Raw genomic sequence first — 27,430 nt, 5'->3', positions numbered from 1 at the left:
CGGAAGTCGGGCGGATCTAGCCCAGCGAGCCCTGATCGCCCGATGGGAGGAGGACCTGGGGTCACCCACGGCGGGCCTGGCGACAGTGGAGACGATTCGTCCGCACTTGAGTCGCTGGATCGAGAGGAAGAAGGGCGGGAGGTGTCACCCTCCTGTCACGAGTGTGGTGCGCCAGTCGACACGGCGCACCACACGCGACTGTGCTGCGTGGGGGCCCCAGAGGCACACCCTGGCGGCGACTATGGGCGGAGACCTCTCGCTTCCGAGCATCGTTAACGAAATGCTCGGTAGCGAGACGTGCTGGTCGGAGATGCGCTCCTTCTGCGAAAACGTGATGTCGCAGAAGGAAGCCGCGGAGCGGGAGCGGGAAGAGGATGCCGCTGCAGACCCGCTCCGCCGAAGACGACCGGGGAGGAGGAAGAAGCGCTACGCGCCACTTCTCCCCCCGCCTCAATAGGCGTCGCAGGGACTAGGGGGGGTCTCAGTATCCCGAGAACCCCCTCTAGGTGCTGGAGGCCCGCATAGGCGGGCCGACCGTCAGGGTGTCACGGTAGCATGCGCAAGCGATCCCGTGGCGCCCGCATAAAGACGGAGAGGGTAATGCTGGTTTTTTAGTGGGTAAACCCGGCGTACCTGGGCGCACTCGGCGTCCAGGGCTCCGGGGAGTCCCACATACCGCCCCACCTTCCATCACGTGGGGGAAGCGCGTAACGAGTTTTTCCACCGAGATAAAAAAAAAGGGGTTAGACTTGACCTGATAATATGATAGGTACTTTATACATTTTTTTTTGGATTAAGGTCATTATCATTACACCATTTTTTAGAAGAGGTGCTCGATATGCATAAGTGCACTCTGTACGGTGAGACATCTCCATTAAATAAACATGACAATTATAAGAAGTCGGCAGGAGTCGACTGGATCCACATCTATTCCACCTTGGGTGAGGCCTGTGCCAATATGTGGACTATCATAAACTGAACACAGTTTTTGAAGGTAACATTTTTTTTGAACGTTGAATGACAAGTTCAAGGTCGACCACAAGGAGTGCAACCCTCCTTTATTTTATGTTTGGCAAAAGATTAAATAAAACGCACTACCGACACAAGCTTCTCAATTTTCGCGTGTACATGCAACAATTTAATGATAAAAAAGGTTTAATTTTTGTTCTCATTACATGTCTGCGGTAGGTTGTCTGCAAAGCATTGTGACGTAATCAACATACGCATATGGTAGGCACCATATAACAATGGAACATAATCTTAAACTGAAATGTAAGGCTTTACATAACCGTGTAATGCTCAGCGATAGAGTACTTACATTCTATTGTGAACAATATTTATTGAATAAATAACTTTTATTGATCGATAAACCTTTACGACAATCTGATAATAATATTATTTAAGCACTGATAATACATAAACCAATTAAGTTGTTTTAAAGCTATTATTGATGATATAGACAGGCAAATGAGCCATCTGTCGGTAAGAGATCCGCCCATAGATTCCTTACATTGTCAATTCACCACAAACCTTAACCAAAATGTTATGACCCTTATGCCTATTATGCAGTTCTCGCTCAACACTCAACCGGCATACAACAATATTATATAATATTGTTGTTTGGCGGTACAAAATCTTATGACTGAGTGGTTCCTACCCAAATGCACAAAGACTATCACCAAGTAAGCTAAATATGAAAGCACTAGTAAAAATACATTGTTCACTATTGATCACATATAAATGAATACAAAAAAAATAACAAAATAAAGTATTTGTACCTACTATTTTATTTTATATATAAAGATACATAAATATATATGCATAATATAAATATAAAGAACTATCTTATTAAGAAATATAAAGAGAGGTGTCTTGGGATAACCGATTGGAACGGAGTTGCTTTCGTGATATATAATGTATTAAATAACAGTCACGATGAGATAAATTGACAGCGTTTGATAATAATTCAATGATGATAATGAAATTATTATTAAAAATTCCGAGTGAATTAAACAATAACAAAAAATAAGTATAAGTAATATTATATAAAACCGAAAGATAGACCGAAAGAGACGGAGAGGAAGGGAAGAGGGAAAGATCACCTGGACGGGGCATTGCGCTATTCCTTTCACGACGATGTCTGCCAGTTTACTCCACTGTAAAATGTGTAAAAGAACTTCCAATTATGATTTCAACACGTGCAGGTTTCATCAAGATGTTTTCGTTAACCGTCAAACACGAGATCGATTATAAACACCAATAAAGACCATGAAATTGCTTGCCTAGCTTTGAATCTGCAATCGCCGTTTAAGATACACGTGTCTGTCCACCGGGTCGGTGCAAAAATAGAACAAAACGGTCGATCGGCAGTCGGCAAACATAGCTTTTTACCATAATGTCGAATGACATTACTCGGCATTTGAATTTTAAATTACATAAGAATATGAAAAGACGTGACGTCTGTATGTATTTATCACACAAAGAGAACCACTCGTGCATGAAATTCCAAACTTAAAATATGTAATTGAAAATATTTCATTAAATACTTCACGCTAAAATGTTTTAAGAAATAATGAGACCATAACTATGTTATTCGTAATTTATTTTTTGACGTAACAAAAAACTTTCCAAAACGATATTTTTTGTTTAACTGGTTTATTTTTTTCTAACTGGTTGCTGATTCGTTTTTAAATGAGTCAGAAGTTTGACAAAATTTTAGGTAAGATCTAGGTCTAGAGTTGAAGCTTATTAATCTTTAAAGTGAAACACGTTCACATAGTCTGTTTATTTATTTCGCCCATAACCCTGAACTCGACCCAAACGGGGATCCCCGAGTTCATCTCAAGACCAGAGGCAACTGAAATCTCTCTCTCGCTTCAAATATCGTGAGCAAAATTAACATCGACTTCAAATAATTTTCACCCGCCGTCGTTGCATAATTCATTAAGCAAGTATGCTATTCACACGTCTTTGTTTTTCATTAATATTCAATTCATCATTAACTGCTTTTAATTCTACTTAACGGCTTATCCGATTACTATGAAAGTTTAATAATCGAATATGAAACGGACCAGATGGAGCAATAGAGAGTATTATTTTTATAAAGTCACCACTAGATGGCGCTGTATCAAATTAAAAGTAACACAAAGATAGTAAGTTATACACAAGGTTCGAAGTTTGAATACTATGACGTGATATCGTAAAAAAATTTAAAAGAATTTAACTCGAATGTTTTAATATGGAAGAATACTTGAAATTTGTAATACAGGAAGAGCGAGGCCCTCAGCACAGGCTTTTTTATACTTCACAGAAGGTCTGTCCTGTCGGATACCGTCATGTATAAATTAATAAATTTTCATTTCATTTTTGTTTCATACATAGACTACCATAGTACCCACTGACCAATCAACTATCAGACAATTGTTCGAGTTCCTTCATTCGTAAATTATTTATTATAAAATTTCGTACGGATTTTCGTTTTGTTATACTTTTATTTTTCGCAGAAATTAATACACTTGGAATTTAAGTTTAGATTTTCTCTTTGAGTTATGTATAGGTTATTCATATATTTTTAATTATAGTTCACCGTTGATTGTTCAGTAATATGAGTGCGGGAATGCTCAATTATTGTAGGTACATATATTATTATGGAATCGAGTGAAGTGGCGAGGCTATTTTCTGTATAGTTTGAATTACTAGGTGTGTCTGTTTCAACTTTCGACGGTACATGATGTTTAGGGTGAAAAAGTAATCATTTATAATATCCTAAAAATAATGTAACGTGATAAAAAATTGCGCCTTTTTAAACTTAGCGAGTAAAAAGTTTGACACAGATTCATCTTCAAAAATAATTCTGAGGCAGATGATGCAACACGTCATCATTCATAATTATTATGAGCGAGTCACGTCTTGCTATAAATATTTTGAAAGTCAAGTTACATTTTATAATAAATTTAATAGAGCAACAGCAAAGCAACAGCAAAGTCGCAGGTTCAATCCTGAGTTTAACACTTAATTCGACAACAACACGTACATTACTCCGATCCCAATGTAAGCTAAAGCACTTGTGTTATAGAAAATCAGAAGTAACGACGGTACCACAAACACCCAGACCCAAGTCAACATAGAAAACGGATGAACTTTTTCTACATCGACTCGGCCGGGAATCGAACCCGGGACCTCGGAGTGGCGTACCCATGAAAACCGGTGTACACACTACTCGACCACGGAGGTCATTATTGGAGGGATAAAGCAATTTCTTAAAACAGCCGTTCATATTAATATTATAAAAGCCATGCTTCTAGAGGCCCACGTATTCAGCTATTTAACCGACACTCGGCATAATTTTTTTATCGTTGCGTTCGATTAGGTTAAATTAATTTACAGTTGTAAAAATATGTATAAACTCTTTGCTCGTGTATATTCAGGCTTGAACGCGACCGTACATTTTATAATTGCAATTACCTGACAGTTGTTTCTACTATATAAATTGTATGAAATATATACATACATATACCGTGAAAGTTTAAAGCGAATAACTATTCCATATTCGCGTGGTATGTGATATATGCATCTATACGTAATAGAATAAAAAAACATATTTAAATGGTAATAATTGGCTTATTTCATACATATGTATTTTAACATAAGCGTGACTTAATTGTTATCAAATCATTAATTAAATTTACTCTCTCTGTCTCGGATTAGTATCGCTGTATACTATCACGATCTGGTCCTAATAGGCTTCAATATGTTTCAAACGGATACTATCTCCTTTAAAGGCTAACACACATGATCGCATTGCGACGCGACGTTTCCGATTTTAGTTTTGCGATGTGCCTTACGACCTTTCACCTTACTGTCTAGTGACCATTCTTCCTAGAATATATACTATTACTGGGTTATATTTGAGATATAGCCTATATCATACTTAATAAAACAAAAATATCTTTATTAAACATAGAGGCATTACAATTTCTCATTGACTGCCGAAATTCTACCACCACAAATAGACATTTCATCCGAGAAAAACCGGCGAAAGAAACCTGTAGTTACGGATCGTAATACGGGAATTGTTACATTGTTATATAATTATGAAGAAATAATAATATAGAAGAACCCTGGGAGCAACTTATTTTCTAAAATAAATAATAAATATTTTAAAAATAAAGTATTTGAATACTTTATAATCATATTTGAAGACCGGCTAAGCGTATTATCACCTTATATCCAAAAAACGGAAACCTGTCTCTAGATATGTAGATTCAAAGTCATTGCCGAAGCGTTGCGATGCATGTCACAAGTACGACGACGACGTCGGATCGCGTTATTTATGTATATCGGCCCTAAGTTATCTCTTGTGATATCTTTGCATTCGAGATGTGTAAATACGTAATTAGTTACGTGAACGCTTTTATCGTGTCAATTACGTACTGAAATCGATTTATACGATTTTTTCGTTAACGTTATGTGATGACTGACGTTATGTTGCTGAGAGTTCACATCATTACCATACAGAAGACATCGACTACCGTGATGTGGATGTCACATTCACAATAAGGTTCCTGGTGCTATTAGTGATAGGAAGATTAAGTAATCAATAGTGTTTTGAGTTTCTTTTAAAAGCATGTTGTTTTTATAAGTAAGAGAAAATAATTAACTACACCAATTTCAAACTTTCATTTAATAATAATAAACACTATAAAAATATATATTGTACTTATAATCCTTTATATGTTTAGTATTATGAATAAATATTATTTATTGTCGTAAAAAAATAATCAAAAATTCGTATCACAGTACCAAATTCCGTATGTAATAAGTATCAAGAAGTAACCTAACTAACTTAAATGAAGTTTGAGCTAACTGTTTAATGAATTTGAGTGGAGTTTCAATATAAGACATTAATCAAATACAGCCTGTATATATATGTAATAATCTATAGAAAACTATGAAATTACACGCACAGACAATACAAAAGAAACACACACAGAATATGTTTATAATCAGAGTAACGATCAGCTCTGATTATCAGAAAAAAAATATCGCACACGTAACAATCTTCCGAATTTCTTAGTTGACAATAATATCTAGTTTAGCTATAATTAAGAATAACATGATAAAATTACTAAAAATAAAACAAAATGTATAAAACATTACATTAAACTAACGGGTCAAAGTGAATATTTAGGTATATTTTAATTTATGATTGTGTCCATTCAAAACAGTTATATAATATCATGTTTTACAAGCTTTTATTTAACTTCCTATTAGTTGATTAAACTATTACGTAAAATTAAACTAACTTGGTCTTAAAAAGCGATGAATTCGTCAATATTTTTTAATGATTCTCTTAATAAGTTTTTTTTATTGTTTGCAATGTCAATTAATATTTAAAAAAAAATGCAGTACAGCAAGAACTTAACAATTTGACCATTCAGCAAAAAAAAAAAAACTAATCTATGGTGACTCTTGCTGATGATAAAGGTTTTCGTTAAAACGACTCACGTCAATATTTATCTATAACGAAATCCTCAACACTTAGTTACGGTAACATTATATAACAAAAAGGACTGATATATGAGTTGACGGAAACGAATGTATGTTAGTAGGTCCTGGGTGACCTCATGTGAGTGGGGATCGCTGTTGCCGTCTCGTTCTAATCTGATGAGTAAAACAGAGAGGATTAGATATCTATCTAACGTATCTACGTAACTTCAAACACGCCGTGCTTTGACTAATCATAATCACAATATGTTAAATAACATTTGTGACCTTTGTAATGTACTTTGTTTAATAGATATTAAGAGAAAATTGCGTAAATAGTAAGATAAACTTAAGAATATTATTTTATATAATCTTTCATTTTTTTTTTAATGTAGTTAGTAATTGATATTTTAACGTGATTGTACAAGCAAAGCGAAAGTATTAAGCATAATTATAGTCTAAATATCAAATGTGATATACTTTCAGATTTCAACAAATTAAAAAAAAAAAAATTTTTTAAACAATCTTAATACCTTTGTAATAATAATTGTCAATGGCGTAATCTGTTGTAATAGTATATATTTTGTAAGAAAGTTGTGGAAAACAATGAAAAATTTAGAGTTCAATCAAATTTAAACTAAAGAGAAACGAGATGTTTTCACGTAGCGCTTACACAGATGAAAATTGTTTTTTTTTATGCGCGTGCGCACATCAAGGGAACGACTTGACTTTAACCAAGTTTAATGAGCCAGTAAGCCTGTGACTTCCTTTTCCGTAGCTTTAATGCAAGTATAAATCACTTTCCCTAAAACTTGTTTACAAGTGTCCCGAGGAGATTCCGCATTTATTTTGTTTATGTTGCCGAATTTCTCTTTTATTACCAAATATGGCGGCAAAACGACAAGTTTATTGTTCGTCTTCAATGACATATCATCTTGTAATTTACAATGAAATATGATAATTACTGTCGAGTAATTTACATTCGAAATAATAATTTCTTTCGAGGTTCGTAAGTTTTTTTCTTAGTCGCGTAAATATGGTTAATTCGCGTATTACATGTAATAAGGAAATGAAACTTGTATCGAGATATTTTGTTGTATGTTTACACATTCATCTTGATTCTAGATTTAAATTTCCAACTGTAGTATAATGAATGTCTAAAACTAATGCTGCTAGTAAATTAATGCTATCGGATTGGGCTACATCCCCACAGCGCATTCATTAGAGGTATGCAAAACTCTGACGTCTAAAGTTTTAAAGGTATGAATGCGTGAAGTGACTATTTCGCATGTACGGCTTCGCTTTTGTAGACTAGGAGATACGAGGAGTGGATATAATTTATTTAAATTTGGGATTCCAATATTTAAATTGCTGTTTATTTATTTCACATCAAAATATCTTAGAATAAAAGTTAAATTTACTTGCGAATACTAGCTCAGTTTACTTTAAGGTTACGATAGAAATCGCAAGACACATATTGTAATTTTTTTAAACATTGTTTTAGTTTTTTTTATTATACTTTAAATACAAAGCGATGCAAATAAAATTAATTATACATAAAAATACGAATAAATAAAAAAAGTCAAAGAATAATATTCAGGTCTTTGCAGCGGACATTCTTTTAATAGTGTTAACGAGTAATTACAGTGAAGTATAATATACATACAAAATAATAAATGAATAAATTTCAGAAAACTTGCGAAGTCGGAACTTGCTTTAGAAATTTAATTTACGAATACTTATCTTTTGTAATATTACTAATTTTGTTTATCTAAATATTTTAAGTCGTTATACAAGTTTTATTGTTACTGTAATTACGTACATACAGATAAATGTATCGTGTCGTCTCGTATTCTATTAAATATTAGAACAGATGCGTTTCCCGCTCGTGTCGTTGGTTTATCACCGACCTTTGACCGCAAGGGCTCGGTTGGTGAGACGATTTGCCAATCAGTGCCTAGCGACTGTCACCTTTATAGCCTTGAACCTATATTTGGTCGAATTGTTATTTTAAATGGTTAAATTACTGGTACGTGTTAGGAGCTCGGTTGTTACTTTTTTCGAAGTTATACTTCTCTTGGCGCGAAATGAAGAAATAGTAGTGATTTTTTATGAAGTGCGCGCATAGCGTGACTTGAGAACTATGTAGTTTTCATATAATGAAAATGCTTGTTACTCAGCCAATTAAGTTTCAAGTCCTTTGAAATAGACTACATAGTTGTATATTTATACAGGTTCACCTTATTTAATTTTATAATATTTATTTTATTCAAATTTAAATTGCAAATGTTTTAATTTGTGTGTGATTAATAAAAGTGAAAAAAGAAGAAGTCAACTTTATCGTATTAATAATGATTATTTTATTAATTATAAGTAGACTATTATTAATTTATTATAATTAATTGCGTGCAACTTAAAACTGTTATTAATTAAGGCGAAGAAGTTAAACTTCTCACGCGCGTAAATAAATACACGCACGTTTTTTTATAAATTGATTTAGAAATTATTTTAATTATATATAATTAATTTGAACTATGTCAAATTATTGAATACTTTTACTTGCTTTAAAATCTTGTATTAATAAATGCGTCTTGTTGAATGGCGCAATAATTTAAACAAAAAAAAAATACTATTCTTTAAATGGGATATTCGATTATGTTAACAATATTGCTACATTTTTTTCCAAAAGGCACATTAAGATAAAAAAATATATAGAGACTAACATATTAAATAAGGTTGCAAATAAGATCCAGAATTTATATCGGTTATGAAGTTCAGGGCTTTCTTTATATTATAACCTACCATTTGATGGTTAGATTTTGGGCAAACCCGTCTGGGTAGGTCTCCTCATCAGATTCTACCAGCAAACGGCCACATTAAGTATTGTTGTGTTCCGGTTTGGAGGGTGTATGAGCAAGAGTAGAGGCACATGGGGGCGTAACATCTATGTTCTCAAGGTAATTGGTGCATTGGCGATTAAAAAGGAGTAGATACTTATTTAAGTGTTTCTGCATATTCTACCCCTACGGGGTGAAATAAGGGTTGAAAGTTTGTATAGTAGTCCTTCATTTTTTAAGATAGAAACATGAAATTTTATTTTTGGATACTGATAAAAAATGGGTAGATACGTATTTGAGCGTTTCTAGATAATCTACCACTAAGGGGATGAAATAAGATTTGAAAGTTTTTATGGGAGTCAGTCATTTGTTAAGTTAAAAACATGAAATTTTATTTTTGTGCCACTGATTAAAAATACGTATTTAAACGTTTCTGGATATTTTGCGCCTAAGGAGAGAAATTGGGTTGACATTTCGTAAATAGAATAGTCTGGAAGACCGTCATTTTTGAAGTTAGAAGCATGAAACTTTATTTGTGGGCTACCGATTAAAAATAAGTAGATATCTATTTAAGCGTTTCTGAATATTCTACCCTAAGGGTTGAAATACACACCAATGTGGTATACAAAGAGGTCTTTACATTAATGTAATATTTTAAATTAATTTGAAAACTTATTCGTATTCTACGCGAGCGAAGCCGCGGGTAATAGCTAGTAATAATAATAAACATCATATACGTTACTCTGATCTCAATGTAAGCAGCTAAAGCACTTGTGTTATGGAAAATCAGAAGTAACGACGGTACCACAATCACCCAGATCCAAGACAACATAGAAAACTAACGAACTTTTCCTACATCGACTGTGCCGGGAATCGAACCCGGGACCTCGGAGTGGCGTACCCATGAAAACCGGTATACACACTACTCGACCACGGTGGTCGTCGAAATATCTCAACGTTTCCAACAAAACAAAACTATACTCATCCAATCTCTTTACGAAATGGTACCATGCGTTGCATGCGTTTTACTATTGCGTTACGCAAGTTTATTATATCCTAACTGTGCATACTTATATTACTGAAGTGAGAGGTCAGTAATGGATGGTCAACTTATAGTTTCGTTTTGTAAATATTAGGCAACCTACAAGGGCGCTTGTTAAATAGATTGTGTTATTTTACAACTGTAAATTGTATTTTCCTGTTCGATGAATGTAAGGTCGTGGTTTCCCAAAACATTTTTTATTATTCTTTATGAACCTATTACAGGGACATCTTGTATAAAATATTAAAATAATAAGTAAATATTTGCAGGCAAATCAATTTTATTTCTCAAGTAATAAGGCTCCGTCTTGCCTCCAATTGTATTACTGGTATTAGTGAGAACTAGATGGATAGACTTTTTAAGTCTCGAGACTTTAAATCTATGTATATTTTAAGAATGAAGTCTACGAATGTATTTCTTTATCTGTATACATATTGTTTGCAAACTTTTCTGTCTCGCTAACTTGAACATAAATTATGTAATTACAAGGACATTTGTTAAGGTCAAACCCAGACGTTTAATTATATCACGAACAGCTGTTTATGTTAAGTTCAAAATTCGAATTCGCTTTTGGTTTTTTAAAAATAATGTTTCATAGAATACATGAGTTTTGAGTCCATTTGGAATTCGATGAATTTTTAAAATTTAATTATGGAATAACTCGAGTTCAACGTTCTTTAGATTTTTGATGATCATAATTATCTTAATAGTCATTATAATTATGTTGAAAAGATAAGTCCACTAATTGAACGGAATTGTTTTAAAAATGTACGCCTATAATCGTTGTACATAAAATCTGTGTCACATCTATTATAAATGTCGGATTAACTAATTCTATAACGTTATATTGTATTATATGACACAATTATCATCGCGTTGACGCAATAATTTAAATTTATGTCATTTAAATTGTGTTCCTTTAATGATGCTTTGTTGTTTTTGTCATTATTATTGTTTTTTAATTTTATAAATCTAAATCTTGGCCACTAGACCGATATGGCAGCTAGCCATTTGGCTAACTTAAAAGGTTGCAGACCTCGAGGTTCTATACTCAATCAACAGACCTTTTTTAAGGCCCAAGCGGGTCCATTGATTATGATAGTGATGAAACAAGATATACTTGTATTTGTGCACATGCTTGTGCAGTATAATATCCCACACAGATTTGAAAAAGGAAAGTTGTTGCCGTGGCCAATATATGTATTAAAAAAAAAATCCTATGTTCGAAGTCCAGGTTCTGAGAAGACTGCACATGAACTTAAATTTTTACATTATGAGATTTCTGATACAGTCGATACATTCAAAAATACGTATCAGTGCATATAGACTATGCAGTCGATATAATGTTTATTTTATTGTTATTATACATAAAACTATTTTTTATGGAGTTTTCATTGCATTTCTGTAATGTTGCAGCGCCTATATGCAATGTTTATCGACTATGTTGCAATGCAATAATTCTATGCTAGACTACGTTTTAAGTGGTGTGGAAATGGTTACATATGGTTTATATATTTTGAGGTAGAGCATCCAGTCTAAGATGGACTTTTTAATCAATGAAACTGTTTACTCATAAGAAACGTACTTGTTTGTTTTAAGGCACTGTAGGTAATCTTCATTCATTTTAAAATGTAACCAAAGTATAATATAAGATTTTAAATTAACATGGTTATTTTTATTACTAACATTATCTAAAACGGGATATTTACCATGTTTTTTATTTTTTATTTGGTGGAGCTCGATATTTCGACATTATCTACGAATGTCTTGTTCACGAGACTGACGTTTTGCGGGTAGACTTCACTTACCAACAGGCTCAACGTTTTCGTGAATCGAGTGCGTTCAAGAAAGAGAGAAAATTCGAGCGACTAGTAAAACGGCAAAAACCAACTGGCTTTAACTCTAAAAACTCGAATGATACTCGTACAGTGATAAATTTGTCGAAGAAAGAGTTGAAGCAAGGCGCTCGGGAGGTACTCGAAAAAGGTTTGAACTTTGCCCCTACTCCAAAATGCATTCCTTATGAAGACGTGATTGGTAGTGTTGAGGAAGTGATTCAGCGTAATAATATACCTACTTTTGAGGCAGACATATTAAGACAAGATGCCGCCCTTATATTACGTCAATCAAAACCACCTAAACCTAATATTACGTCGGATCAATTGTCCGCTTTTCGAGAACTACAGAAGGATGAAGACCTAATAGTCCTTAGAGCGGATAAAGGGAATGCTACTGTGGTTATGGATGTCACAGACTATGACAAGAAAATACGACATCTACTGAGTGACGTAAATACTTACCGAAAAGTCACCTATGACCCTACGGCAAGAACAAACCGGGCTACGACCACTTTAATCAAGACCTATAGGGATGCTATTGGACATGAGACAACAAAATATTTACTCCGGCCGAGAAACATACAACCACCTAAATTATACGGACTACCCAAAATACATAAGCCAAATATCCCGCTGAGGCCGATAGTAAGTCAGATTGACTCGCCCACCTACGAATTGGCAAAACATGTATCTAAAGTACTACAACCGTTAGCAGGCCAGACAAAATCTCATGTCAAGGACTCCAGACGATTTGTTGACATCTTGCGTTCGACTACGGTTGACCCTGACGACTTGATGGTCAGTTTTGACGTCGAGTCATTATTCACGAATGTGCCGGTCTCTGAATGTATGGATGTTATAAAGGTGAAATTACAGTTAAATAACATACCGGCTGAATATATCAAATTGCTACACCATTGCCTAGAAACCAGTTACTTTGTTTACCAAGGCGAGTACTACCTGCAGATAGATGGTGTGGCAATGGGGAGTCCAGTCGCTCCTCTAGTCGCCAACATCTGGATGGAACATTTCGAGGAGATAGCCATGTCAACGGCAAAGGCTGTAACTACTATTAAACTGTGGAAGAGGTATGTAGATGACGTATTTGCCATCATAAAGGGGGACAGTGATAGTGCAACGAATTTCTTAAATCATTTGAACAGCATCCACAGAAAAATTAAATTCACCTGTGAAATGGAGAAGAACAGAAAAATGGCATTCCTTGATGTTGAAATTGGAGTACGTATGGACGGCTCTGTGAGCCATACTGTCTACAGGAAAACAACGCATACCGACCGATATCTTCATGCTAACTCACACCACCATCCTCGACACTTAAACGCTGTAGTAGCATCTTTGACCAATCGCGCATATGACCTTTGTGATGAAGACCACCTACAATCTGAGCTAGCACACGTTGAAAAGGTCCTACAGCGGAATGGATATAAAGTGGGAAACACAGCTACACGGGATCATAAGTTACTGCGACAGTACAGGGTTGAAAGACAACCAGCATTTATGCCATATGTTAAAGGAGTGACAGATAAGATAGCTAGAGTCCTGGGCAAATATGCGGTGAAGACTATCTTCACTCCTTTCAAGAAGATAGGGCAAATGTTGCGTTCACCTAAAGATAGCTTTCCCCTGGAAAAACCCGGAGTTTACAAAATCGACTGTAGTTGTGGTAAATCCTATGTTGGACAGACGAAACGTACGGTATCTTGTCGTATCAACGAACATATCAAGGCGGTAAAAAACAATGATACCAAGAAATCAGCCATCGCGGAACATCTTCTGGAAGCCGGGCCGAACCATTGGATCGAGTTTCATAATGCTCAGATACTCGCGACAGAACGCCATTACATACCCCGACTGGTACGAGAAGCCATTGAAATTACTAAATATAGTAATTTCAATAGGGAAGATGGGTTTCAACTGTCAAAAGTATGGAATCCAGTGATAAAATTATGCAAACCCTTGAATAACAATATAAAAAAATTCGCGAATCGATACGGTGAGTTTCGTTTGTAAAACACGGGATCGAGTTTCGAGTGTAAATAAAACAAATAGTAGGGGTGAAAGTGACAGTGGTAGTGGTAACCAGTGTTTACGCAGCAAACGTACGAGAAAGGAGGTAGTCCGATATGGACACTTCTAATGCCGTCAACATCTACCCGCAAAACGTCAGTCTCGTGAACAAGACATTCGTAGATAATGTCGAAATATCGAGCTCCACCAAATAAAAATAAAAAACATGGTAAATATCCCGTTTTAGATAATGTTAGTAACAAAGTATAATAAATACAAAAATACATAAAAGTACAAATAGAAATGAATTGATTTTGTTTTTGTTACAGGAAACGCATCCCTCGCACTATAACTGGAAAATATACTCTTGACAGACTGACATACTACCAAACGGTACCAAACGGTAAACGGGATTCTGCAGGGTTCTTTTGCCATGATGGTGTCTAGGGTACTGAGGACATCCTCCAAGACTCAAAATCCATAAATGAAGTTTACGCAAAGTACCGTTTCATTCGACCTGGTTGCTTTCATCGAAGCTAGTTAGGATACTAACTTTGCGCATAACTTTTACCAGACGTATTGCGAAAGAGTTCCAAGCATTTTATTCTTATTACCTTGGTGTTCAGTAGATAGATCAATTTTATAACAGATTTAACGTGGTTAACTTTGCGATAGCAGAGATTTCAGTCAAATAGTAAAAATGTGCGGAGCAGAAGGCAAAAGTTGCAGTTCAATTTATATTTAACGAGTCTGTTGCAATATTCAGACAATGACCGGATGTCACCTCGAATTTCTTCTCTATAGTAATTTTAAATAAGCAAAATATTTTCGTAGTTAAGAACGCACAATGCAATTTATCTTAATAACGTTACCCATTAACTTGATAAAGTAAGGACAATATTAGTCAAATACTTAACGTACAGACGACTTAGTCATAACATAATATTTACTATGCATGAATCAGTTTACAGCTTCTTGGAACTATTACGTTTGGTGATTATGGGAGTTTAAATGTTCGATTTTCACTCATCTAATTATGTAAAATATTACGATTATTTACGAAAAAACCTTACCTATGACATCATGATGTAATCCTTTTCATTAAACAAAGGAAATAATAATAATATATACAAAAGTATTGAAGATATACGTTACTAAGTTTTGAACTGCGTATTGATGAATGTAAATATATATACATATATATATATAAGGATATGAATCAGTCGCAAAACTTTAATCTAGATACTTACATTTTTTATAGCACAGTAACATATTAAACATTCAACATATTTTTCTTTAGTAATTCATCGAATATTCACACTTATTTTGAAATAATTAATTACTTCCCCGTTATTAAAGTTAGTAGTTCGTACGTTAGTCATATTTAATTTTAGTATATTATTAAAAAAATACTGTTATCGTTCGGAAAGTATAAAATGGATTTATGTTTTTATGCTTGTATATATAATAAATTATTATGATCCATAACACGTATGCCTAGTCATTCTAATGATCAAATCTATTCTGAAAGAAAATAATATCCTATGTGAAACTGTTTGTAACTTTCGACGGAATTGAATAAGGATCTTGGATCCCGCACATTTGAATAATATGCGGGATCCAAGATTGTCAATACAAAGACATTATAAAAAAAAGCATAAGATTATTTAACAATAATAAGCCTGAAATATAAGGTATAGGATTTAAGAAAAATGGTACGGACTCAAAAGTACAAAACAATTAAAAAAATATAACATGAATTAAGATTTAAATAGATCTTTTAATACACATTTCACTGTAAATGTTTGTTAATAATTTATATAACGAATCGAAATAATTAATTTTTGAAAAAAAATAATGCTTCGATACTTATTTAAGAATAAAATAAAATACTTTGTACTCATGAATGCTTTTAATTAAAATGGCAAAAAATTCGGGTCAATCGACGTTAGATCGCGGATATACAAAAGAATATATGCCATTAGGGTTGGCAATTTTTAAAATGATAATATATACATTTTTAAGAATTTGTTTTATATTAAAATAAAAGTTCCAATAATACATTTGTAAAGAACTAATCATAAATCTTGTAAAATATTATTAGTAAAAAATGAGACACAATTTTTAAAATTCGATAATTACTGGTTTCGTGAATTTAAAAATGTTGTTTAAAAAGTGAAATATACTGTATTATTATTTTTATTATTATATTTATTGTTATTATATTATATAGACAATATTATAAATTTAAATAATATTGAGTGAAAATTAAAATAATTTAGACCTTATAATTGATTTTTGTGCCTAAATAAATTATCTATATATATAACTAATGTATAGTTATAGTATTATTCTATCTCTCACTTTATTATCATGGGACGATATTAAAAAGGAGATATTGCAGTCTTAGGGGGTGATCATAAGTAGGATGTTGGTAGCCCTATTCATAATACCGATATCAGAATCCTCGACGCGGACGTTGACCGACACAGTTTATTTACAAGCACACCAATATAATCTTTAAGAAAATAAGTTCATTACATTCGTCAATAATTCAACAGTTATATTGTATTTGTTATTGATTTCAATTACAAAATATGTAGCGAATAATTTTATGGCAACATACGTCATAAAATACCGTTTTGTAATTCGATTGTATTTACAGATATTACTGCTTTTTGTGTGACAATTACATTAGCGATAACAAAGATATTCATTCAGGCATTTTTTTTTAGAAATATTTACAGAACTAAGAGAACAATTATTTTACTCGTAGTTTGTTCTTATATTTTAGGTAAATAAAATTAAGTTACGAGAATAATGTTAAATATTTAATTGCCGACTAATATTACTCCAGAAATGACATTAATATTTCTTTAATAAAGATCTTGCACAACTACGTAAGTCGCATTGAAATATGTTGAAGTTATTCGCGACAAGCTGTGCTTCGCAGTGTCGCATCCTATGAAGTACATAATCGTGCTTGATAAAAAAAACCTGTACAGTCTTGCGGTGTAACACTAATGGTTACTCTGCTCTGCTAATTGCTCTGCTCCTTGTAGTCTTAATATTTATCATATAACCTTCCTCAATAAACGGTCTCTCTAACAAAAAGTTTTTCAAATCAGACTCACAGTAACTGATTAACGCGTTCTGACGTAAAGCTCTCCAGCTTAATACTGTTAGTACTGATAAGAAACAGACTCGTTGACAGAGTTGCGATGTGTTAATGCGTTATGGTAATGAGGATTTTCTCACAAATAAGGATGTAAACTAGAGCAAGCATTCATAAGATTTTGTCGAAAGGATTATAGAGCTTGTAGATAGGATGTATTATTTAACATTGTACGAGGATATCTTTATTAGCTTGGGAAGCTGGAAGGGAACATAAGACGTGTAAAGAAAGACGCTGTCTCGTGGCCTTAATTCCTGGAATCATATTTGTAACTGTATTTAAATCAAATATTAAATCAAAATGAAGAAATGACATACTTTCTCTTTGCATTTTGTTCATTCCAATACACTTCGATATTCGTCTAACGGTATGCGAGGGTGGTTCGCGATTTTTAAAGCCTTATAAACCTTTAATTGTTGTGCTCTGGTTTCAAAGGTGAATGACCCCGTGTAAGTAAATGCATGACGGACATCTCCGATAGAAAGCCCTGAGGCGTATGGTTTCAGAATAAGGAATATTCGATTTTAGAACCGTTCATATTACTCATAATGCCTATGAGTGATGGTGAGTGGTCACCACCTACTATTAGGTGGTAAAATGAAAAAAGAAAGGAAGAGGCGAATCAAATTATTGCTATCAAGTTACATTGTCTCTGTCGCTTTTCTTTTATAAATATACTAATACTTATATCTGGCAATAAAATTATATAAATAAAGGTATTTATTTACACGTGTCGGTTGTTAGTGGAGCCGCGGAAGGAGAGGGGAGAGGATTAGTCAAATTGGGTATGTCCGCTCTCCCTAATCTAATCACTACGACATAGTGAATGAACTCATGAGAGTAGAGGCATATGAAGATCGTGACACGGCTCATCTTAAACATTCCTTATTCAATATTTTGTTTCATTTGTTTTTCATTATAACCAACAACAAAAATATTTAAAAAAATAACACGTGATATTTAACAAGTTGTGGGTACTATACACGTTATTTTGGATCGTTAACAAAAAAAAAGCAAGTAAATTGTTTAATTCACATGTTACTTTAAGACTGATTAGATAATTTTACACACATAATATAACAATTTTAGCTAAAGTTGTGTACTAAAGTGAGACAACGTAACGGCAAATTAGACAACATCTCATACTCAGAGCTTGACAGAATCGTAATTTTATAGATGCCTTATTTTTCATTAAGTATCAGTTTATTATTGAAAGCAATTATGTTATTACCGAAGTGCCCGTCAGCCGATCGGTTTCCTCAATAGCCGTAGTTCACGAAAACGATTAACAATGTATTTACTATAAGTGATTATTATAAGCAATTATACGTTAATGTTTAATTATTCGTGAATTCAAGTACTCCTTGCAAATAATGAATGTTTAACATAATTCTAAAGCTGGTTTTGACATCAAATTCAAAGAAAATGATGTCCGATGTGACGCAATGTTCACGCTCGGCTGAATTGGGGACGGTACAGCACCTTGCTGAACCGCATGATTGTAGCGTGAACACGCATTCATTTTTTAACACCTTACATTATGCGAACAACACTAATGGTTCAGCCACTCGTAGGTTTTCATTGTCTAGAAATAGTATAATAACAATGACAATTAAAAAAATTGCTCGGCAGTGCTACTGTGTAACATGACCTCATTACATATCTTACTTTTAAAATTTTGACGTAGATAGGGTGATACTTTAGACTTTATAATTATTGGGCCAGTGTTTACAATGCGTTCATATTAACTGATAATTGCAGATTCAAACTCACTGAATTTCCGTGTGCTTAATTTGTATTAATAAATTAATAAATAAATTTGTATTAAATTTCATCTCGTGATCGCCGGTGGAAAAATTGTAATTTCCATGATTTTGTGCCACATGTGTAACCGCATTGGATCAGCGTGGTAAAATAAGCTCCGAACCATCTCCTCAAAGGGGAAAGAAGCCTTAGCATTACAATGAGATATTTACAGGCTGTTACACTATTTTACTTTACAAGAATTTCGTCTGAAAACAGTAGAACCTTTTTAATCCTCTTCTAGAATATTATCGTGTCACACATACGATTATGTATGCATCGAAACCAGGAGTTGATTATAGATCGAGAGAAGCTTAGAGAACATCATTATTATTACTATATTTTTATTAATTATATTTAGACGTTTTTTACATAAGACTTCTTACATAGATAATTCAACACGATAATTCGAGAAATTCGTTTTAAATTAATAGCTACCAACATCAGTGTGCAATAAAATCGGTACTTACGTTTAATTTATTTGTAAAATACAATGTCAAACTCATACATCGTATTACATAAATAACATAATTAATATCTAACTCTATTTTCATTATTATTTTACATATATTTATTTCATAAATAAAAGTACAGTAATATGGTGTTATAATAAATTGTTTAATTTTAACAGTTAATCAGTAAAAAGCTAATTTCTTACGAGATATAAATATAAATTTACAGATTTCGTAATAATTATACCATCTTTAATCTAGTAGGCGCATGCTCACTGAAAAACAGTCGCGGGTAGTCTGAAAACTGGATAAACTTGCTAAATTACGATGTTGTTTTAATTGCAACCTTATAAGACCACTTTTGTCGTGCGCCGTACGCATTACACTTGCCAAGGTGCCATTGCCCGAATGTGACAAAGTGTACGCACGCAACGATTGTAATAATAGTTATTTTGGTAGTATTTATGTTTGCATCAGTAATGTATAATTGCACACGATTTTGTTCTAAGATAATGCTTAAATGTATCTTGAATGTAATGTTCGCAATATTTCAACTATCAATCTTTGCATGAAAGGTATGTGTGAACACGGTTTCTATTGAGTATTATAACACGGTTTATTTTAAGATGTGAACACTCATTTTATAATTCTCAAAACTCATTTAATAATTTGGTAACGTACAATAACAGTTCAACGAAGAGACTCCGGGCTCGGACAAAGGTTTTGCTTCAAACCGAGTAGATTAAAAATCTAGAAAGTTTTATTTTGACGCAGTTTTTGAAATCAATGCACAAATATTACTACAAATGCCCAGTATTTCTAACGCAATACACAATGATATGAAAAGCAACTATTACATTTAGCTTGGCATAATTTAAACATTTAAGTACAGGAATTGCACCACTTTTAACTTGTTCGTTAGCATTCATACAATACAGTACTACTTTCAATACTATTGTTTAATTTCCATTTCTACAGCTAATAATATTTTATTAATTAAACTCAGTATATACAGTAAATTAAGATGTTTTTTTTTTAAATTAATAATTTACAAAAGATCGTACTCATACGAGTAGTTCAGTACATAAATACTTCCACGCTAGTAAGAACGGTAACCGGCGAACGGAACGGTACCTGTGGAGGATCGTCTATCGAAATTTTCTACTAAACAGTAGTATTTTGTATTGCTATGTTCCGGTTTGAAAATGAAGTAATTCAGGAATATTACCAGTGCCGTCTTAAGCACAACAAGTGTCAGGTGGTATTCCTGCGATACCATTTCAAAAATAAATATGTATTTCAAAAGTTCAATTCCAATGATTCAAGACTTGACCATCATCGGCGATGCGCCCCCTAATGCGCAGCGCCCGGGTTTTTTTGCCCTTTTTTTCTCGCTATAAAACGCATTACGCTTTTCCCCCACGTGAAGTGGGGAAAAACCACTCCGTCGTTTCGGCGAGCGCTACAGGATCGCTTTCGCATCTACCGTGATGTCTTGACAGTCAACCCGCCTATGCGTGCCTCCAATTCCTAGGGGGAATTCCCGGGGTACTGAGAACCCCCCTAGTCCCTGCGGCGCTTAATGAGGCGGGGGGAGAAGGTGTAGCGTTGTTTCTTCCTCCCCGGTCTTCTTCGGCGGATCGGTTCTGCAGCAGCGCCCACCTGCGACATGACAGCATCGAATGGACCCTGGATTATGACGAGATATTACTGATCCAAGGGTATCATATCTTTTAGTCTATTCCAATCGGTAAAAGATTTGAAAATAACTTAACCGACTTTTTGTACGAGTTCATAAATAATACCATAGATTATTTAAGAACTCAACCGACAATATCATGTGAATTCAGTCCAAGTTGTTTATTTATCTTAAACTCTTCCTACGACTCGAATGGTCCATAAAATCGATGATTGGCAGCAAATTGGCAATCTTAAAAATTATGTCCATTTACTTCTCGTCACAATCACTCTGAATGGCAAAAGAAAAACAATATTTAAATTTAACAAATGTCCAATAGTTTTACGAAAATCAAAGTAAAAATTTATTGAAAATAATGCAAATTTAAACAGTAGTAAATTTAAGATAAAGAGTGATTGTTCAAATTATTCTTAACATTTACGTCTCGCGTATAATGTGAGTCCGCGATGAAAAGCATCTTGGGTAACGATAGCTTGGAGCGTAACTAATAGCTCAGGTAAATGGGTGAGCGAGTGCCCTAGAATTTTTTTCAGTTTCGTTTTAAAACGATGCGGTACGTTTAACAGATATTCGTGACAAATTCGCCTTTGTTAAGTAACGCTTCCACTATTGTTGAATCAAGGTTCGGTGCTGATAAATATATATTTAGAAGATGATATCATTTACTGAAAAGATGATAAACGTAAGAAATCTAATCGAGTATTTCTGTAAAAAAAATTACGAAACGTGTCGTGGGAGACAAATTTGAAATGAAGTTGATTTCGTTATATATTATGTATTAAATAACAGACGATGACTTAAAGTAACAATGTTTGAGAATAATTATTAGACATTTTTTTTATGGTTTAGATTGGCGGACAAGCATGTAGGCCACCTGGTGTTAAGTGGTCACCACAATTGACCACAATTTTTAAATTAATATTATTAAAAAAAAATTCAAAAAATCAAAGTGAATATGACTTTCCGTATATACAATACGGAAAGTCATAGTGACGTCATATCGACAATTCCAGGAATCGAACATTCGAAAAAAGGCACTCACAAAGTTTTATATTTGTATGTGTCAATCCAATTTAAGGCCCTTGTACTGGGGACTTATCGGCTTTAAACCTTAATATCCTGATTTCAAATACCGGGTATTAAAAAGTAGTAAGTAAATTATCCAGCTTGGAGTAGTTGAAACACTCTCGTCATTTGGAAAGCATGTTAAGCGTACCTTTGATCTCTCTCCAGTCATGTTGAGATTCTGTTACATCGATTTATGAGTGACAAACTAACCGGCCAGCCTCCACACGAGTATAATAATGGTTTAATAATATAACTTTTAGATTCATGAACAAATATGAAAAGAAAAATATCATGTTTTTTCCCGACTAGGAAAGTTGAAATTCTCGTCTTTTCACCATTATAAGTAGAAACGTAACTCTTAATTCTCTCTGTTTATTGATGTACACATTAAAATTCGTTGTCTCATTTAAAAGATCTAAGAGTACAGATGGCGGGAAGTGACTTTATTGTAAAGAAGAGAAGATCTATATCTTCTCTTCTTTACGCGCTTTATGCGCTACATATTCTCTAACTCTTATTAACCGGATAAAACTAGAAATATTTTAATAAAACGAGTAAGTTTGTTCTATAGTAACAGCTTAGTGGTTTCCCTAAAATTATATATTTATAAAAATAAATTAAAAATATATATTTCCAATTTGCCTATCCAATACATGCGAGAGTCGTTAACTCCTCGATAAAATCAATCTAGTTGAAGTTTTAATGAAACTTTTTATTGGTGTAATATATAACATATAGTAACATATTGGACTCTTAAAATAAATCATATCTAAATGCATACTCGATGAGATAACCGTTGTCTTTGAAGGTCACCAAATGTTAAATAAAATTTTAGTTTATGTATAAAGCATAAATAAATTATATTATTAGCGGTTTTATTTGATTAATTAGGCTATAATCCAGTCCAACTTTATCATTTCCATTAATTAGTAACGCGTAGGAGAAATGCTGGCGGGTTTTACGCGGAGCGAGATCGCGCTTCGATAGGATTTTCCTTTACTTTCACTGTATACATTGCGTATGCGTCACACTGCGCACGCGCTTGCAATCTGAATGATACTGGTAATATAGATTCATATAAAATAAAAAATAAAATAATGGTTTAAAGTTTTTTAATTTTTTTACGCATTGCCTCTTCGTAAAAAGTGAATTTGGATAACATGGCTATGGAGCATTTAGATCTTTCTGAGATTAAGCGAAGCATTAGATGAAAATAATCGTACGATTGTAGCCTTATCGGCGACATCATTTAAAACCGCATTTCATAATGGTCTGTGGTTTAATAAAAATACGAAAATGTTACTAATCCGTTTTAACCACTTGTATTTCATAGAAATATTAATATAATTACGTTAATAACTACTATATCATGATATTAAAGTAAGAAAATTTACGTTTCAATTTTAAAAAACGTATTCGATAAATGCAGATTAAAAATTTTATAATTATATTTATAATCTGTATCTCTAGTCTTGATAGTTTATAATAATACTTTTTACTAAATTTATTGTTACTATTGCCATTATAAGAAACCTCTATACAATTTACAACGAGGTTATATACAAATATATGTAATATTGGAAATTAGTTTTTACACGATGATCCCAATGCGTGATTATCGTTCTCAATGTAAAGTTGGTCAAAACGCAAATAACAGAACCGCACATTACAATTTCATATTTCTCAAGATTAACATTACTGTGAGGCAAATACATAAACTATTTTGAAATGGAGAGACGTTTTATGATTGTCGTTAGTCTGTCATTATATTATAAATTTAAGATAATATAAAGATTATAAATTAAGATATTTAAAGATATAAAATAAAATATTTAAAGATTATAAATAAAATAAGATATTTAAAGATTATAATTTTTTTGTGTAACAAAAAAAATTGTCAGTATAAATTTGTTAAAATAAAAATTGAACAATTTTAAATTCCACTGAAATTAACCGGGGATCATATTGGAGCTATACTGGACCCAACGCAAAACGAATTTTCAATATCCAAATTCAATATCATAAAAAAATTAGTTATTAACGAATTGAGAATCATCTCGTACTTATAATTAAAAAAAAAAGCTCAATTATTAATAAAATGTTAAAATAAACTTAATACTTTTGAGGTCATCGAAAATTCGCACGAATATTTTGTTACAAAATTTCTTAACTGTGTATGATGATTTTGTCGCTAGCATCCGCCTACTATAGTCCGAACACTATGATGTAACGTTATAATGTATAATAATCTTGGAATTATCATGTCAGATGCGCCCGGAAACCAGTAATAAGAGAATAACTAAACCAATGGGATACTACACGGAACATAGACTTGCTAGAAGAAGACATATTTCTTTACACTATATTATTTAAAATAATTAAAAGAAAACGCAAAACCTATTTGCTAATTGTAGTGTACACAGATCTATAATAACATATTTATTAGTATTAGATTTATATTTTATATAAATATATGTTATCTGTATAAATATTTATGCATCTGTCATCTCGAGTGACACACATCGCGAAAGCGCGGGAAAAGAGGATATATAAAATAGGCACGCGGTGTAGACGGTGTGTGTACTGTGTGCATAGCGAGCTGATAAATAAATATAATATTTATTTTATCTAATTGGTAAATCGACTTTACATGTGAACATTACACTAATCACTATCTATAAATAGAAGAGTCGATAAAAGTAACTTAGCCTGTCAAAATTCCACTGCTGGACTAAGGTATCCGATACTTTTTTAACCGAGCATGCTATGAATTATTAATACAAGTAAATCACGTAAAAACTGCGCGTTGCTTGCATGCATTGGAACCAGTAGCCATCGGTTAAGATTCTCGTGTTTAACCGCTAGGCCATCACGACTAAATTAATTTAATATACATATAAATTAAATGATACTATGAAATTAAAAAAAAAAAATCTTTACAATACATAATTTAAAAAAAGTTGTTATTTATAAAATTTAGTAACACAGAACACAATACAAATGACTAATTTGAATTAATGAATGAATAAACACCAGTATTGTTTTCTAATTAAACATATTAAATCATAAGTGTTTGTCTATATTTTAACGCTTGATTTTCGGTTAAAATCTACCCTCATCCTGGCCTGGTCTAAATCTTCAAATTCATACAGCTGCCAATTCCATCTCTTACTGTACGTGTATAGAAAAACATCGGAATGATCCACCTATATACGTAACTTTTACTTAAATATCACAAATAGAAAGATAATGATTACAAGGTCCCAATAACACAATCGATCACGCAATCTGCGCTGGTGTGTCTTCGAAAATGTGGAGCGGAAGCGTTCCGTTCGTTGCTCATCGAATATTAATATATTTTCTAGAAATACAAATGTATTTTTATACACATGTTTTTGAATATTATAACATTTACATACTATTTGTTCAAGAATATTCTTTCTATAACTTTTGGGTCAATAAACTCTCCTAGAGAGCTCTTAAGATTTTACTGAATATAATCTAGCTTTTTTCGCGTGAAATATTTTGGAATAAATCTGAATCATTATCCAATCATAAATATAATTTAAGAAATCACGATTTCCTTAATGACAGGTATCTATATGAATTATTTCATGTAGGTCTACGATAAACCCGATCGAATCCTATCCACAATTATAGATCGTTAAAAAATAATTATTTTTTAGTCGACAACATATATCCGCAAAATTCCTATTAAATCATATTAAATCGAGATATTTCGACATTAAACCCATGAAATTCAATAATATGACAGCTCAACGGGTAGCCATGTTTGACGTTTATGGGTGCGTTCAGAAAGTGTGTTCCAAATAATAATTTCGTGCAGGGTTACGGTTGTTAGTATATTTATATTTGTTTAGCTTTATTTGTTATACCCAAGCAAAGCCGGGTTTTCATCTAGTAAAATATAAAAACTGTTAAAGACAGTATTACATTTACAGTATTGTAATAATTAATTAATCGGAAAGAATGAACGCATTATATACAGCAACACATTTTCATACCTGTTTCTTCTGTTTCGGTATTTGTTGATTACAAATATATCATAAAATAAATGTACCTCGAATAATCATAATATAAGTATAAACTATAGGCAATAATATAATTATACATTTATATACATTTATAAATATAGTATTGTATGTGACCTCAGTATTTTTAAAGACTTACACATTACTTTATATTACGCCCATTTCACGTTTAAAGTTCAAGCACATTAACAACGTACAATGACATTTAAGAACATTTATTTTCTCGTTAATAATAACCCTCATTTACTTTTACTTACGCATAATATTTTTTAGTCAATCAATAATAAGAAATATTATAATACAATCAAGATCAATTCAAAATCACTTATGATGCTGTGTATCTTTTATTAAAAGTATTAATTCAGGTATTATTTTACCGACAAGGACCCACCAAGATTGTACGGATATTCTGTCGCCAAAATTGTATTACTGATTTTGCATTATTTACTCCGACTTGAAGAGGGAATGAGTCAATGTAATAAAATGCACAAGACGCATAGATCCTCGTTGGCGAAGCTATGAGACCGGCTTATACTTCGCCAGTGTCTATGGACGAAGGTAAACCTTTCTACGTCCAAATAAAAAGAAGAGCAGGGAGGAAACTGCTCACAGTATTGAAAAGCGAAAGTTCTATGCAAAATTTAAAGATATTCTCCTCTAATGTATAATTGTAGATTATTTTTAAATAGAAACTAAACGATATAGATTTTAAACTATTTGCTTAAGAGAAATCAGCCAAGTATGCAGGACAAATTATAATGCAAAAGTGTGTGTAAGTACAGGTGCACTCTTTATAATAGGAAGAGTCCAGCCGCAGGCGCAACAGCATTTTTATAGTTTTCGAGGCACCTACTTCCAACTTCCAGACACCGGGTTGCTACAGAGAATTTTTCAATAATAATATTCAATTACATTTTATCGACCCGACTTGAGGTTTGACCTTGAAACTG

The 27,430-nt window shown here is 33.0% G+C and overlaps 2 protein-coding genes across 2 annotated transcripts in view; one reads left to right on the top strand and one right to left on the bottom strand.

The window, feature by feature from the left end:
* Positions 1 to 27,430, bottom strand: part of LOC113399906 (secretory phospholipase A2 receptor-like) — a 311,961-nt gene that overhangs the window by 262,203 nt on the left and 22,328 nt on the right. The window lies entirely within an intron of this gene.
* Positions 11,362 to 14,678, top strand: LOC135193397 (uncharacterized). Its single transcript, XM_064215701.1, has 3 exons — positions 11,362 to 11,407; positions 12,295 to 14,008; positions 14,561 to 14,678. The coding sequence occupies exons 1-3, from the start codon at positions 11,362 to 11,364 to the stop codon at positions 14,676 to 14,678; spliced, it is 1,878 nt and encodes a 625-aa protein (XP_064071771.1).

The sequence above is a fragment of the Vanessa tameamea genome, chromosome 8, assembly GCF_037043105.1.
Source record: "Vanessa tameamea isolate UH-Manoa-2023 chromosome 8, ilVanTame1 primary haplotype, whole genome shotgun sequence".
Lineage (NCBI taxonomy): Eukaryota > Metazoa > Arthropoda > Insecta > Lepidoptera > Nymphalidae > Vanessa > Vanessa tameamea.
This window is presented reverse-complemented; position numbering and strand designations above follow the sequence as displayed.

What these genes read in the sequence shown, in the direction of transcription:
- LOC135193397 (XM_064215701.1), top strand. Translation starts at nt 11,362, where the DNA reads ATGGCAGCTAGCCATTTGGCTAACTTAAAAGGTTGCAGACCTCGAG. An exon ending in AAAAGGTTGCAGACCTCGAG is followed by an intron (nt 11,408 to 12,294) that starts GTTCTATACTCA and finishes ATACTCGTACAG; the next exon opens with TGATAAATTTGTCGAAGAAA. An exon ending in GAACATCTTCTGGAAGCCGG is followed by an intron (nt 14,009 to 14,560) that starts GCCGAACCATTG and finishes TTTTTGTTACAG; the next exon opens with GAAACGCATCCCTCGCACTA.